The 12,398-nt window shown below is 46.8% G+C and overlaps 4 protein-coding genes across 6 annotated transcripts; 2 read left to right on the top strand and 2 right to left on the bottom strand.

Annotated features, from left to right (window-relative positions):
- The first annotated feature begins 4 nt into the window (after nt 1–4).
- Bap111 (Brahma associated protein 111kD) lies at nt 5–2,619 on the top strand. Its single transcript, XM_017140783.3, has one exon. It carries the CDS (start codon nt 132–134, stop codon nt 2,322–2,324), a length of 2,193 nt encoding a protein of 730 aa, XP_016996272.2. The 5' UTR covers nt 5–131; the 3' UTR covers nt 2,325–2,619.
- A 630-nt stretch (nt 2,620–3,249) lies between these two features.
- On the bottom strand, nt 3,250–8,005 carry His3.3B (Histone H3.3B). Of its 2 annotated transcripts, none has more exons than XM_017140765.3 (3): nt 7,870–8,005; nt 5,365–5,660; nt 3,250–4,893 (listed from the first exon to the last, which is right to left on the bottom strand). In XM_017140765.3, exons 2-3 carry the CDS (start codon nt 5,644–5,646, stop codon nt 4,765–4,767), a joined length of 411 nt encoding a protein of 136 aa, XP_016996254.1. In that variant the 5' UTR covers nt 5,647–5,660; nt 7,870–8,005; the 3' UTR covers nt 3,250–4,764. The 2 variants fall into 2 exon arrangements, with proteins under 2 accessions (XP_016996254.1, XP_016996255.1); XM_017140766.3 differs by lacking the exon at nt 7,870–8,005 and adding an exon at nt 5,914–6,038.
- Nucleotides 8,006–9,158: 1,153 nt separating this feature from the next.
- Ost48 (dolichyl-diphosphooligosaccharide--protein glycosyltransferase non-catalytic subunit Ost48) lies at nt 9,159–10,753 on the bottom strand. The gene is made up of 2 exons (XM_017140784.3): nt 10,546–10,753; nt 9,159–10,461 (listed from the first exon to the last, which is right to left on the bottom strand). Exons 1-2 carry the CDS (start codon nt 10,685–10,687, stop codon nt 9,251–9,253), a joined length of 1,353 nt encoding a protein of 450 aa, XP_016996273.2. The 5' UTR covers nt 10,688–10,753; the 3' UTR covers nt 9,159–9,250.
- Nucleotides 10,754–10,908: 155 nt separating this feature from the next.
- Dlip1 (Dorsal interacting protein 1) lies at nt 10,909–12,078 on the top strand. 2 transcript variants are annotated; one of them, XM_070218505.1, is made up of 2 exons: nt 10,909–11,491; nt 11,560–12,078. In XM_070218505.1, the coding sequence occupies exons 1-2, from the start codon at nt 11,080–11,082 to the stop codon at nt 11,697–11,699; spliced, it is 552 nt and encodes a 183-aa protein (XP_070074606.1). In that variant the 5' UTR covers nt 10,909–11,079; the 3' UTR covers nt 11,700–12,078. The 2 variants fall into 2 exon arrangements, with proteins under 2 accessions (XP_070074606.1, XP_016996275.2); XM_017140786.3 differs by having other exon boundaries at nt 10,927–11,491; nt 11,563–12,066.
- Nucleotides 12,079–12,398: the final 320 nt, after the last annotated feature.

Here is a 12,398-nt window from a genome sequence, read left to right as displayed (position 1 = left end):
CGACTATCGACTATCGATAGCAGCAACGCCGACAGAAAATGGCGTCCGCCTGAAAGCCAGAAAATTGTTGTCTTTATTTGCTGTAAAATCCACGCTCACTTGACCAGACCACCAGGAAAAAGGCAAAAAAGATGGCCCTGCCGAGCAACTACAAGCAGATAGCCGTGGGCGGCCAGGGACCGGGTTCGGCGGTCGTCGGAGGAGGCGGCGGCAGCGGTGGCAGCGGCGGCGGAGGAGGCGGTAGCCGGTCGCGCTCCTCCGGCGGCGGCGGCGGTGGCGATCGCAACAAGGACCAGACGCCCATCTTCACGCACAGCAACTACGGCAATCCGGCGTTCACGCCCCAAAAGGTCACCAAGTCGTCGAGCAGCAAGAACCAGAACGAATCGCGTCTGCCGAAGCCACCAAAGCCGCCGGAGAAGCCCATCCTGCCGTATATGCGCTACTCCAAGCGCGTCTGGGATGGCGTGAAGGCGCAGCATCCCGAGCTGAAGCTCTGGGAGCTGGGCAAGAAGATCGGGGCCATGTGGAAGCTGCTGGCCGAGGAGGAGAAAACGGAATTCATCGATGAGTACGAGGCTGAGAAGCTGGAGTACGAGAAATCGCTGAAGGCCTACCACCAGACGCCCGCCTACCAGGCCTACATGTCCGCCAAGAGCAAGGTGAAGACCGACGTCGATATGCACGAGACGCCGTCGCGCGGCGGCGGCAGCAAGTCGCAGCACGAGCGGCGCATCGACATCCAGCCGGCGGAGGACGAGGACGACCAGGACGAGGGCTATACGGCCAAGCACATGGCCTATGCCCGCTACCTGCGCAACCATCGCCTGATCAACGAGATCTTCTCGGAGGCCGTGGTGCCCGATGTGCGCTCCGTGGTGACCACCACGCGTATGCAGGTGCTCAAGCGGCAGGTCAGCTCGCTGACGATGCATCAAACCAAGCTGGAGGCCGAGCTGCAGCAGATGGAGGAGAAGTTCGAGGCGAAGAAGCAGCGCATGGTCGAGTCGAGCGAGGCCTTCCAGGAGGAGCTCAAGCGGCACTGCAAGCCGGCCGTGGACGAGGACACCTTCCAGAAGATGGTGCATCGCATGTACGAGGACATCAAGCGCGATCGCCAGCGGCTGGATGAGCCAACTGCTGCGGCTGCAGCTGCTCCGGCTGCTCCCCCCGCCGCCGCTGCTCCTGTGACGCGGAGCGAGGAGCCAGCGGTGAAGCCGCCAACGCCCAGTGCCACGCCCGCTGGCCCGCAGGAGGCGCCAGTGCCTCCGGCTGCAGTGCCGCCGCCCAAGGAGACGCCAGCTGTGAAGCCAGCCACACCCACACCCACTCCGCCGCCGGCACCTCCGGCGGTGCATGTCCATGAGACGGCCAGCAAAACGGACCCGGAGCCCATGGACATTGAGCCGCCGCCGAAGCCCTCGGTGCCGCCGCCGCCCATCAAGCCGGAGAAGCTGGAGATGGCCGCTGCCCTGCCGCCGCAGTCGACGCTCGTGGAGCCGCCGCCGGCGAAGGCGGAGCCCGCCAAGGCAAGTGCCAAGGTGACCACGCCGCCGCCCGAAGCAGCAGCTCCCGTGGCAGCAGCTCCTCCGACGACGGCGACAACAACGACGACGATACCAACGCCACCGCCGGTGCAGCAGCAGGTGCCAGCTCCGCCGCCAGGCATGCCACAGATGCCACATCCGCATCCCGGCCATCCGCCACCGGGCCACTCCCTCATGCCGCCGCATCTGGGGCCGCACCAGCCGCCGCCGGGAATGCCGGGACTGCCGCCGCCGCCGCCACCGCACACGGGCTATGCCAACTATGGCGGACCACCGCCACCGCATGGACCGCCGCCCGGTCCGCCCGGTGGACCCGCCCGGCCGCAGTACTACCAGCCGCAGTACGGAGGACATCCCACGCCGCAGCCCTACTACGCGCCCTTCTCGCCGTACCAGCAGTCCTACGGGCCGCCGCCCGGCTCGCATTACATGTCGCCGCGTCCGCCGCCGCCGCAGCCGCAGCAGCATAATGGCAATCCCTATGCGCCCGAGCATGGAGGCAATCCGCCGGCACAGCAGCCACCACCGGGTCCGGGTCAGGGTCACCTGCACGAGCCGAATGGAGGAGGAGCAGGAGCAGGAGCAGGAGGAGGAGGAGGAGCAGCTGCAGCAGCAGTATATCCCACGCCCGGTGCACCAGGACCAGGAGCACCACCACCACCACAGCCACCGTCGGCTGGAGAGGCAGCAGCAGCTGCAGCTGCTGGCGGAGGAGCTGCGGCCGCACCAACGGCGCCTGGCAAGCATCCAGAGGCGGAGAAGCACGAGGCGGACTGAGAATGCAGAAGATCCTAGTTGTAGTCCCTAACTTATACATATATGCATCGATCCCTGTGTTGTAACATAGCTCCACTCCAACCGCCGCCCCCTCTTGGAACTCCGCCCCCTTCAATTTGAATCCCCCTTTAGGCGCCCGCATCTCCACAAAACCCATTATCAATTAAGTTTAACACACCTTTTTTTTCGCAATGCCTAATTTTAATATTTTAACAATTGAGTGTGCGTCGCATTCTGGACTGTATGCTAAATATACGAGTAAAATAAATGTACGTTTATATGTAAATGAAGAGAACTGTTTGATTTTTGAGATAAACGGGAAGTTGGTTGGAACCACTTAAATAATTATAATCAACATATAGCTATTAAAAAATTAATATTCTTTAAATTATGTTTTTTCTTTATAATATTAGGTATTTTATTTTATTTTGTCGCGGCTTTGTAAGTTAAATGGGAAGTTGGTTGGAACCACTTAAAAAATTAATAAAAAAAATAACATTATTTATTTGTATTATTTACTAAAAATAAATATTATTTTATTTTTGTTTGTGGTCAAATAATTTCTTAATATTTACTTGAAAGAACCATTAACCCTTAAACAGAAACGGAACTTAACCCTTAGTGCGTTTCTGCTCCACAAAGCCGCCGTTAGGTGGCGCCACTTGCCGACAGCCTTGAAAAGCAAAACAAAAACCAAAGAGGGGGCAGCTCCAATAGCCACCCACACACATACACATAAAACTTACACAAACACACGTTCAAGACACACACACACACAAACGCACTGAGATTATCACACGTAAACAAAGCGAATGACGTTTGCTTTTGATTTTTGGAGCCAACTGTACCATCACCACCTTTCCCTTCCCCCTTCCACCGCCTATTTCTATCCCGCTTTCGCACAAAATAAAACATTTTGTTGGTGTTGGGTTTTTTGGTTTCTTCTATAGAAAAAACCGTTTATTTTTTTGTTATTTTTTTTTGCTGATGTTTCCAGTTATTTTTGCTGTTGCTGTCACTGTTTTTAGTTGATCTTTGTTTTTCGGGGGATTGTTTCTTGTTTTCATCGGTTCTTGTAAGCTACGATACGATATAGACACATATTTAGCCCGATTTGTTTAAATGTTCAATGTGAAACTAGTTATCGACACCAATTTACAAGTATATGTATATATATGTATATATTTATGGGCGTTTAGAATTGATTATTTTGCATGTGTTTCAACTACATATAAATATTGAGAAATATTCAATGCTGTTTTGTGTTTCGGTTATTATTATTCGATGCTCTTTCAAATCTATAGACGTGTATTATTAATTTGATTGCTGAATCATCTTTATATATCTTTTCCATCTTTTCTGCTCCTCTACTACTTCGTCCGCCTAAACGTATAAAATGCATGTAAATCTAAAATCTTATTTAATCAACTAACTCTGTCACGCCCATCCCTTCGTTAAATGTACATATATATCCAGAAATATATATATATCATGCTCTGTATGCGATTTGCAGTAACGGAAGGTGAACAAAATAAAGAGTATTAATGTCTAGTGTTTTTGTTTTTCTTCTCTATATATATATATATATAGATATAGATTTATATATATATTTATGTATATATGCATATACGTAAGTGTAAAGTTAAGTGTACTCAATTCGGTCTTCGGTGTTATATGCGGATATCATCTTCATCATATGTTAAATGCCCCGTGTCTCCGTGTTGACCGCCCGATGGCCACGCCCTCGCCGCCCCTCCGAAGATCCGGGATTGCCCGCCGCTCGTCCGCAGCCGTCTGTCCGCCTTGCCACGCCCCGCCGGCGTTACGTTGGCCCCGATCTCCAGTTCCGCGGCTCCCGGCAGCCAGATGTTCGACTCCCGGAGGAGCAGGCGCCTTAAGAACCACGGATCTCTCGAAATCGGGGTCTGCCGGCCGGACAGTTGTTGGAGTTGTTGGTGGCGGATGTTGCAGACGGACAGGCGACGACGGCCGCTCGGGGGCATCCCCTTTCCCATAGTATCCAGTGGGTGGACTCGAAATTGGGCGGAAGGCAGCGCGGTACATCGTCAACGAAAATTCAACCGTCGACACGCGGGCGAGAAAAAAAACTTAGCAACTAATATATAATAGTAATAATAAGAATTACAAATATGTGTTTTAGCATTACAGTAATGTTGTGTGTTGTTTTTTGTGGTAGTGTGGTGGTAGTGTTCTTCTTCTTCATCGCATCGACATCGATCTGACGATCCGATTGAACAACAAAAGGATGATAAATGTATACATGTAAATATGAATGATGGATTGGATCAAAGTGTCGTTCTTCTTCAGCTTCTTCTGGCTGCGCTCCCTCAACGAAACCAAGACGTAGCAAATCAGAATGGTCTGTTGTTCGGGAATGGACGACAGCGATCGATCCTTCTGCTCCTGGCCAGCATCCAGCTTAAGCACGCTCGCCTCGGATGCGACGCGCCAACTGGATGTCCTTGGGCATGATGGTGACGCGCTTGGCGTGGATGGCGCACAAGTTGGTGTCCTCGAAGAGACCCACTAGGTACGCCTCAGAAGCTTCCTGCAAGGGGAATTCAAGTTCAATTATAAGTGGAATGTAGAAAGATTCTATAAGTAACTATATTTTAAGTACTACGACACGCAAAAGAATCGTAGATACCTTTATGAATCATCAAAATATGCAGTTTACTTATACACTTTTCTGAATAAATATTATTTTTCTTATTAAATGTTCGACTATAATGTTAAATTTACAGGCAAACTTCAATTTAGCTATAGCTACCTGAATAAATATATTATAAATTTACTTTGAACAGTTATAAACTTAATTATAAATTTATTATAAACAATACCTTTAAATATATTAGGTATTACAAACAATACCTTCAAATATATTAGGTATTATAAACAATACCTTCAAATATATTAGGTATTACAAACAATACCTTCAAATATATTAGGGATTTTAAACAATACCTTCAAATATATTATAGAAAAAATTAAATGAACTGAAGTCTGAAAGGAACCGTACCTGAAGGGCGCCGATGGCCGCCGATTGGAAACGCAAATCGGTCTTGAAATCCTGGGCAATTTCACGAACCAGCCGCTGGAAGGGCAGCTTGCGGATGAGCAGCTCGGTCGACTTCTGGTAGCGACGGATCTCACGAAGAGCGACGGTTCCGGGACGATAACGATGGGGCTTCTTCACACCGCCGGTGGATGGCGCCGATTTGCGGGCTGCCTTGGTGGCCAGCTGCTTACGGGGAGCCTTTCCTCCGGTCGACTTACGAGCGGTCTGCTTAGTACGGGCCATATTAACTTCTTAAACTGCAAGAATAGGGAAATTACTAGATTAGAAGTGTACTTTTCTCTTTTCGTATGTATGCATAGGTATACACTATATATGGGAATCAAACTTGGGATACACACAATGCAGTTTTTCTGCCAAATTCAAATGCAACCTGCAGTTGTTCAGTTTTGGGGAACTTATAGGAACTATATGGCACTTTTGAAATTCGAATGGAGAACTATTTAGGCTATAAATTAGTTTCAGTTTAGTTTTCACTTAGTTTGTAGTTACCCAAAGAACTCGGCGATCCTTTCCAGGTGAGAAATAAAACTCGACTGCCAGGAACTTGCCACGAACTCTGAACTTTTCGGCCGGCACAGGCGCAGTAGTGCAGCAGCAGCAGCCTGCAGGAAGGTGCAGCCAGGATATGGAGGATATGGATATGGATATGGATATGGCGGGGAGCCAAAGTTAGGACCGATGCACAGCGCCGAAGCGCTGGCGGCCAACTGACGACGAACCAAGATTCGCGGTCACAACGAAAACGAGGGTTGAACGTAAAGTACGTTTTGTCGGGACGGGACAGCTGCCTGCTTTTCCCCCATATGAATAATTTTTTTCATCTTCTGGGAACGCAGCACTTGAGAAACTTCCACTTGAGTGGGAAAAGAAAAAATCGTGTCTCGGCGGAACACTGAGAGAAATGTGAGCAATAGAGATGATTTTAGTATCATAGGTACTTATAATCTAATCCCTGAATCTGAAACCTGTGTTATTTATTTATTTATCTTTCTAGCTTTAAAGTTAACAATTTAACTTAAATATAAAGCACTAGTTACAAAACAGAGTTTACAATCTTACAGAAAGTTTTACAAAATTACTTTTACATATTTGCAAGTTTTGATTATTTTATTATTATTTTATTGTATCCATAGTACAATTTTTAATTCGTATTTATAATTAGTTCTTGTATTAAGAAACAAATCATGGATTATGATATTCTCCCTATTCAAGATATCTTTTGAAGACCCACATAAGCAAACCTGAGTTAAACTCAGGAAATACCTTTACAAATATCAAAACTTTGGAAATTCATGATTAGGACTATAATATACAGATTTTTCTCGCTGTGCAACAGTTCCACGGTGGAGGGCCACTTGAAAATCTCATTTCTTTTCTTTGCGAGCAAACAACGTGAGTCGCTGTTTTGTGTTCCCCTTCTTTTTGTGTGCAGGCTCTTGAGTTTTATTTGGCGTTTTATGCGGAATCAATCAAGCTGAAGTAATGAGTTGTAGTTTCCAATTCATTATTACTTCTTGTGCAGGCAAGAGGAAAATAATGAGGCATAATGGAAATCGAAGGAGAGGAATAGAATAGAAAAGTCTTGGAGCGCCAAAAGAGTAAACATAAACAAAATAGCATAGAAAAAAAAGAGGGAAAAGCAAGCGGTAAAACTTGGCGCGCATTAAAAGGCGGCAAGTTGGAGCGAGACGGACGTACATGTACATGTGCACATTCGCATTAGAAAGAGAGGAGAGGAGTGTGCGAACAGTTAATTGCGTCGTTTCTCCGCTAGCCAGCGTGCATGTGTATGCGTGTCTAGATGTGACAGCTGCACATCCTCACAAAAGACAACACCGAAAAAAAAAACAATTATGCAATAATGTGCGGGCAAGAAGGCAGAGCGAAAGAGAGGGGGCATACTGCGCATGACAGGCGCAGACATGCACATTTGCATTTGGTATACACACACACTGGGCACTCGAGACAAATAAATAAATATGTTACTTTTATCTGTTTGCGCCAGCAAAAATACGATTACTCATACTTTTTGGCGCCATTTTTTGGGGGGCCCCTCAATTGTTTGTTGCTTTCGCCAATTTCATTTGCATCTGCAACCCAATTTGTTGCTGCTCTCCTGCGTGGCGGCCATTTTGGAAAAAGCAGCGCACCACAACTACAACAATAATGCAACCGTCGTGCGAATACGACACCTCTCACAACTTCGTGCATTTGTGTGTATCCACCAGCGAAACTGTGCTGAGCATGTGTGCGTGCGTGTGTGCGCGGTGAAAAGTAGGGCTCCGCTGGACGGCCGGCGGAGCCCCAAAAAACAGAGAAATAACAACTTGCATTTGGGGGGCCACCAGAAAAAAAAACAGAGCAGCCGCTCACACACGCACACCTTCACTGCCCACAGGCATGGAAATTGCAGGAGCAACGCTTAAAACTAAACAACTCACTCACCGTTGAACACGACAGAAAATGATTTTCACAAATAATTTTATTTTAACGCGAGAACGAACAATTTCGGACGGGAGAAAATTTCACAATGAGATAGTATGACCAAGGGAGCTATTTACAAATAATACCGTTCGGATTGTCGAAAATACCAGTTTTGATTGTTGGTATATACCAAAGGTATTCCTGGTCACGCTGAAAATATCGTTGTTCGATCCGGTGACTATCGGTCAAAGTCATGATTTAAGATTTTAAAATTAATGAAATATTGAATACAAATTAATACAACTAAGAGTAAGAGATGAAAAAATAGCTGTTTGAAATTTTCATAAAGCTTTTGGAAACGATACTTTCATTAATATCAGATAATAGGTGACTATCGGTCAAAGTCATGAGCGTAGTCCGCTGACGAGGGGGTTTGATTAATTTCATTTTAATTAAGACTTAACAATTAATAAAATTTTGAATAAAAATAAAAACAGAGAGCTTTTGGGAACGATTTATACCGACTAAATATTTTATTCTTAATTATTTTTTGGCGCCTCACAATGTTTTATTATAATTTAATTAATAATGCTGACGAGGGGATCGATAAGAAAATTAAGATTTTAAAATTAATAAAATTTTGAATAAAAATGAAAACAGAGAGCTTTTGGGAACGATTTATCTCAAGTAAATATTTTGTTCTTAATTATGTTTTGGGGCCTCACAATGTTTTATTAAAATTTAATTAACATTTGACAAATGTTCAGATAAATCTTTAAATAAACAGGCAAAAATAAAAAATACTTCAAGGAGGAAGGGATGTTTTTTACCAATCAAAATGAATACGATAAAATTAAATTATCTGAATGAATCCACCAATTGGGGAACTCCTTTATTTTAGTGATTTGTGTGTTACATTTTTGTTACATCTCAACTAAATCGTGTATTGTTTTGACGCTATACAAAGTTTTATTAATCTTAAATTAATCTGAAATTTTTTCAAATAAATCCTTAACTAAACAGTCAAAAATAATGGTTTTTCAAGGAGGAAGGGATGTTTTTTACCAATCAAAACACATAGGAGTAATTAAATTATCTGAATGAATCCCCCAAGTGGGGAACTTCTTTATTTTAGCGATTTGTGTGTTACATTTTTGTTACATCTCAACTAAATCGTGTATTCTTAAATATGTTTTGACGCTTTACAAAGTTTTATTAATCTTAAATTACAATTTTTCAAATAATTCTTAACTAAACAGTCAAAAATAAAAAAAAAGATTTTTTATCCCAATCAAAACACATAGGAGTAATTAAATTATCTGAATGAATCCCCCAAGTGGGGAACTCCTTTATTTTAGTGATTTGTGTGTTACATTTTGGGGTGAATGAACTGCCAGCCAGACTACTGCGACTTCTTGTCCTCCCTGGCGGCCCTGCCCACGACGGGCTCGTCCTTGAAGTGCAGGAACACGAACGAGAAGACGAACACGCCGATCATCATGGAGAAGGCGCTGGTGTAGTAGGGGAAGGCGCTCGGTATGAACCGCTCGTACTGCGTGTGCTCCAGCGGACGCACCGACACCTGGGTGCTGCTGTACAGGTGCGTGTACCCGACGCGATCGTAGTCGACCTTGAACTGATAGACGCCGTAGACGTCGGGTATCTTGAACTTGGCCTGATACTCGCCAGTCTTCGTTTGCTTCAAGTAGGTGCGCACGAAGGGATCGATGCGCACGAACTCCAGCTGAATGTCGCTGGCCTTGAAGGCGCGCCACTCGCCCTGCACCAGCTCCTCGATGCCGATGGTGTAGACGACGGGCTCGGTGATGGTATACGCCTGATCCGGCGGCAGCAGCTCGCCCTCCTTGTGATGCTGCACCGAGGCGACACGCAAACGTCCCGTTTCCCCAAAGACCCACTGACTAATGGACTCGGCCACCGCACGATTGCCGGCCAGCTTGTGGAACACACCGCTCTGGGCGTACTGAACGGCGGTGGTGAAGCTCTCGTCGGAGAAGAAGGTCAGCGAGCCGGAGAAGACGACGCGTGCATTGTTGCGCGCCTGCAGGGCGGCAATCAGCAGGGTGCCGCGGCCCACGGCATGCGGATAATCGGAGACACTGGCCGCCGGATTGTAGCTGTAGGCGCTGCTCTCGGCGGTCAGCAGCTGGAGGACCAGCGGGTTCTCCTTGTCGGCAATCAGCCCAGTGCCGCGATAGATCAGCGGAGCGGCCTCCGCCAGCCGATTGGAACGACCCACAATGGTGTCCGCCTGGATGAGATTCTGGGCGGCTGTCAAGATGGTGGTGTGCTCGCCCGCGTCGCTCAAATCGTAGTGCAGATGGTCAATCACGGCGGCATTCTCCTCGTCCAGCTCGAAGCCGCATTCGGAGGCAAATTCGCGCAGGGCATCGCCGGATTTCTCGCTGCCCGCCACCAGAACATTGCCGCCGTCGTCGACGAACTGCGCCAGCCGCTCCACGCTCACATCGCCGCCGAATTCCTCGACGCTCGGGGCGAAAATGATGACGTTCTTGTACAGATACTCGCCGTATTTCGACAGCAGCAGGCTGGAGTCGTCGGCCAGCTTGTAGGTGAGCTTGAAGCCGCGATCTGGGGGAAATATCAATTATTAACTCATTCTTTCTGCCTTCTATTTTTTGACCACGTCAGAGGTTTGCCGGCATTTGAACTCACCCTGCAGCGACTTGAAGAAGATCGAGTGCGTCTCGCGGATGGCCAGGTTGTCCAGCAGGACCAGGGTGCCGGCGTCCGTTTCCAGGACCGCCTGGCAGTGGGCAGCCGCCAGGAGGGCAATCAGTAGAGTTTTCCACATCATTTTCCTCGCTTCAACTTTTTTCCGGCTTTTTTCGGGGCACAAAAAAAAGACTATCGGTTAGGGTTGCCAGGGTGTGGTGAAGTACCGCAAAAAATACCAAACAAAAAATACCAGAATATATCGCATATCGATGAATCGGCTTAGTAATCGATTTCAGTGATCGGACAGAGTTGCCAGGGTATAATACCTAGATGTATCGCATATCGATTAATCGATTGCTGTTATTGGACAGAGTTGCCAGGGTATGGCAAAGTACAGAAAAATACCACAAAAATACCAAAGAAATACCAAGATCTATCGCTAATCGATTTCCGTTGCCCCACAAATTATAAACAAACCAATTTTGAATTTTTAAAAGGAATCGTTAAAAAGGACACCCCATCGCAATCCAGATGGACATCTTCGAGAGCTTCTGCCGGACGTGCGGCAACGAGTGCCCGGAGTCGGTGGGCATCTACGAGGAGAGCGTGCGGGCGCTGGACAAGATGGTGCCCCTGGCGGAGATGCTGGCCGCCTGTCTGCCCGCCTCCCTGCCGCCGATGGACCCAGGCGACGACTATCCCAAGCAGATCTGCCGGATCTGCGTGAAGAAGCTGTCGCTGGCCTACGAGTTCAGCCACCAGTGGCTGGGCGCCCACGCCGAGTTCAACGTGGCGTTGAAGTTCGAGCAGCGCAGGAAGCGCAGCCTGGCGAGGATTACCCAGTCGCAGGCGCAGTCGCAGTCCCAGTTGCAGCAATCCCAGCCGCAGGACGAGGAGCAGCTGCCCACCGAGGCACCGGCAACGGATGTGGAGCCCCTGAAAGGTGATATTCGAGTATAGATCCCATCTTTTCGAGTTCCTAATGCTTCTACCGTCTTCAATCCTCCCCAGCAGCTGCTCCTGCGAGCGTCGCCACCACCACGAGCAGCAGCGAAACCAGGCTGGGCTTCAGGTGCGGCATCTGCAACGAGAGCTTCCACACGGAGAAGGCCTGCAAGTTCCACTTCAAGTTCTCGCACAAGGATCTTTAGTCCGTCTCGCCCACTAGCTCTCAGTTTTGTATAAATGTTTAAGTACGTTATTTGTAATAGTTTGTAATGATACGCCCTAGCATGAGATGTAAATCACGATATCATATGCAGAACTTATATATTAATTATTAGTATTGTAACCGCGTTTCTCTTTGTACAATAAGATATCGGCTGAAATCAATCATTAGATCGAATTCCTCCAAGAATAACCATATTTCTCTTTGTACATTGCGATATTATATACAGAATTTAAAGGAAACCTATCATTAGATCGAGTTCCTTTAAGAACAACCATATTTCTCCTTGTACATTGCGATATTAAAAACAGAATTAAAAGGAAACCCATCATTAGATCGAGTTACTTTAAGAAGAACCATATTTCTCCTTGTACATTACGATATTATATGCAGAATTTAAGGGAAACCCGGTATTTAGACTGCATTTCGCTTTGCACAATTAGTTATTAGCTGAAATCAATCACGATATCGAGTTCCTTTAAGAACAAACATATTTTTCTTTGTACATTACGATGTTATATACGGAATTTAAAGGAAACCCAGTATTGTAACCGCGTTTCCCTTTGTACAGTAAGATATCGCTTGAAATCAATCAAGAGATCGAGTTCCTTTAAGAACAAACATATTTCTCTTTGTACATTGCGATATTATATACAGAATTTAAGAGAAACCCAGTATTAAG

This window comes from Drosophila takahashii, chromosome X (assembly GCF_030179915.1).
Source record: "Drosophila takahashii strain IR98-3 E-12201 chromosome X, DtakHiC1v2, whole genome shotgun sequence".
Taxonomy (NCBI): domain Eukaryota; kingdom Metazoa; phylum Arthropoda; class Insecta; order Diptera; family Drosophilidae; genus Drosophila; species Drosophila takahashii.
Note: the sequence above shows the minus strand (reverse complement) of the source record. Positions and strands in the feature narration are given on the sequence as shown.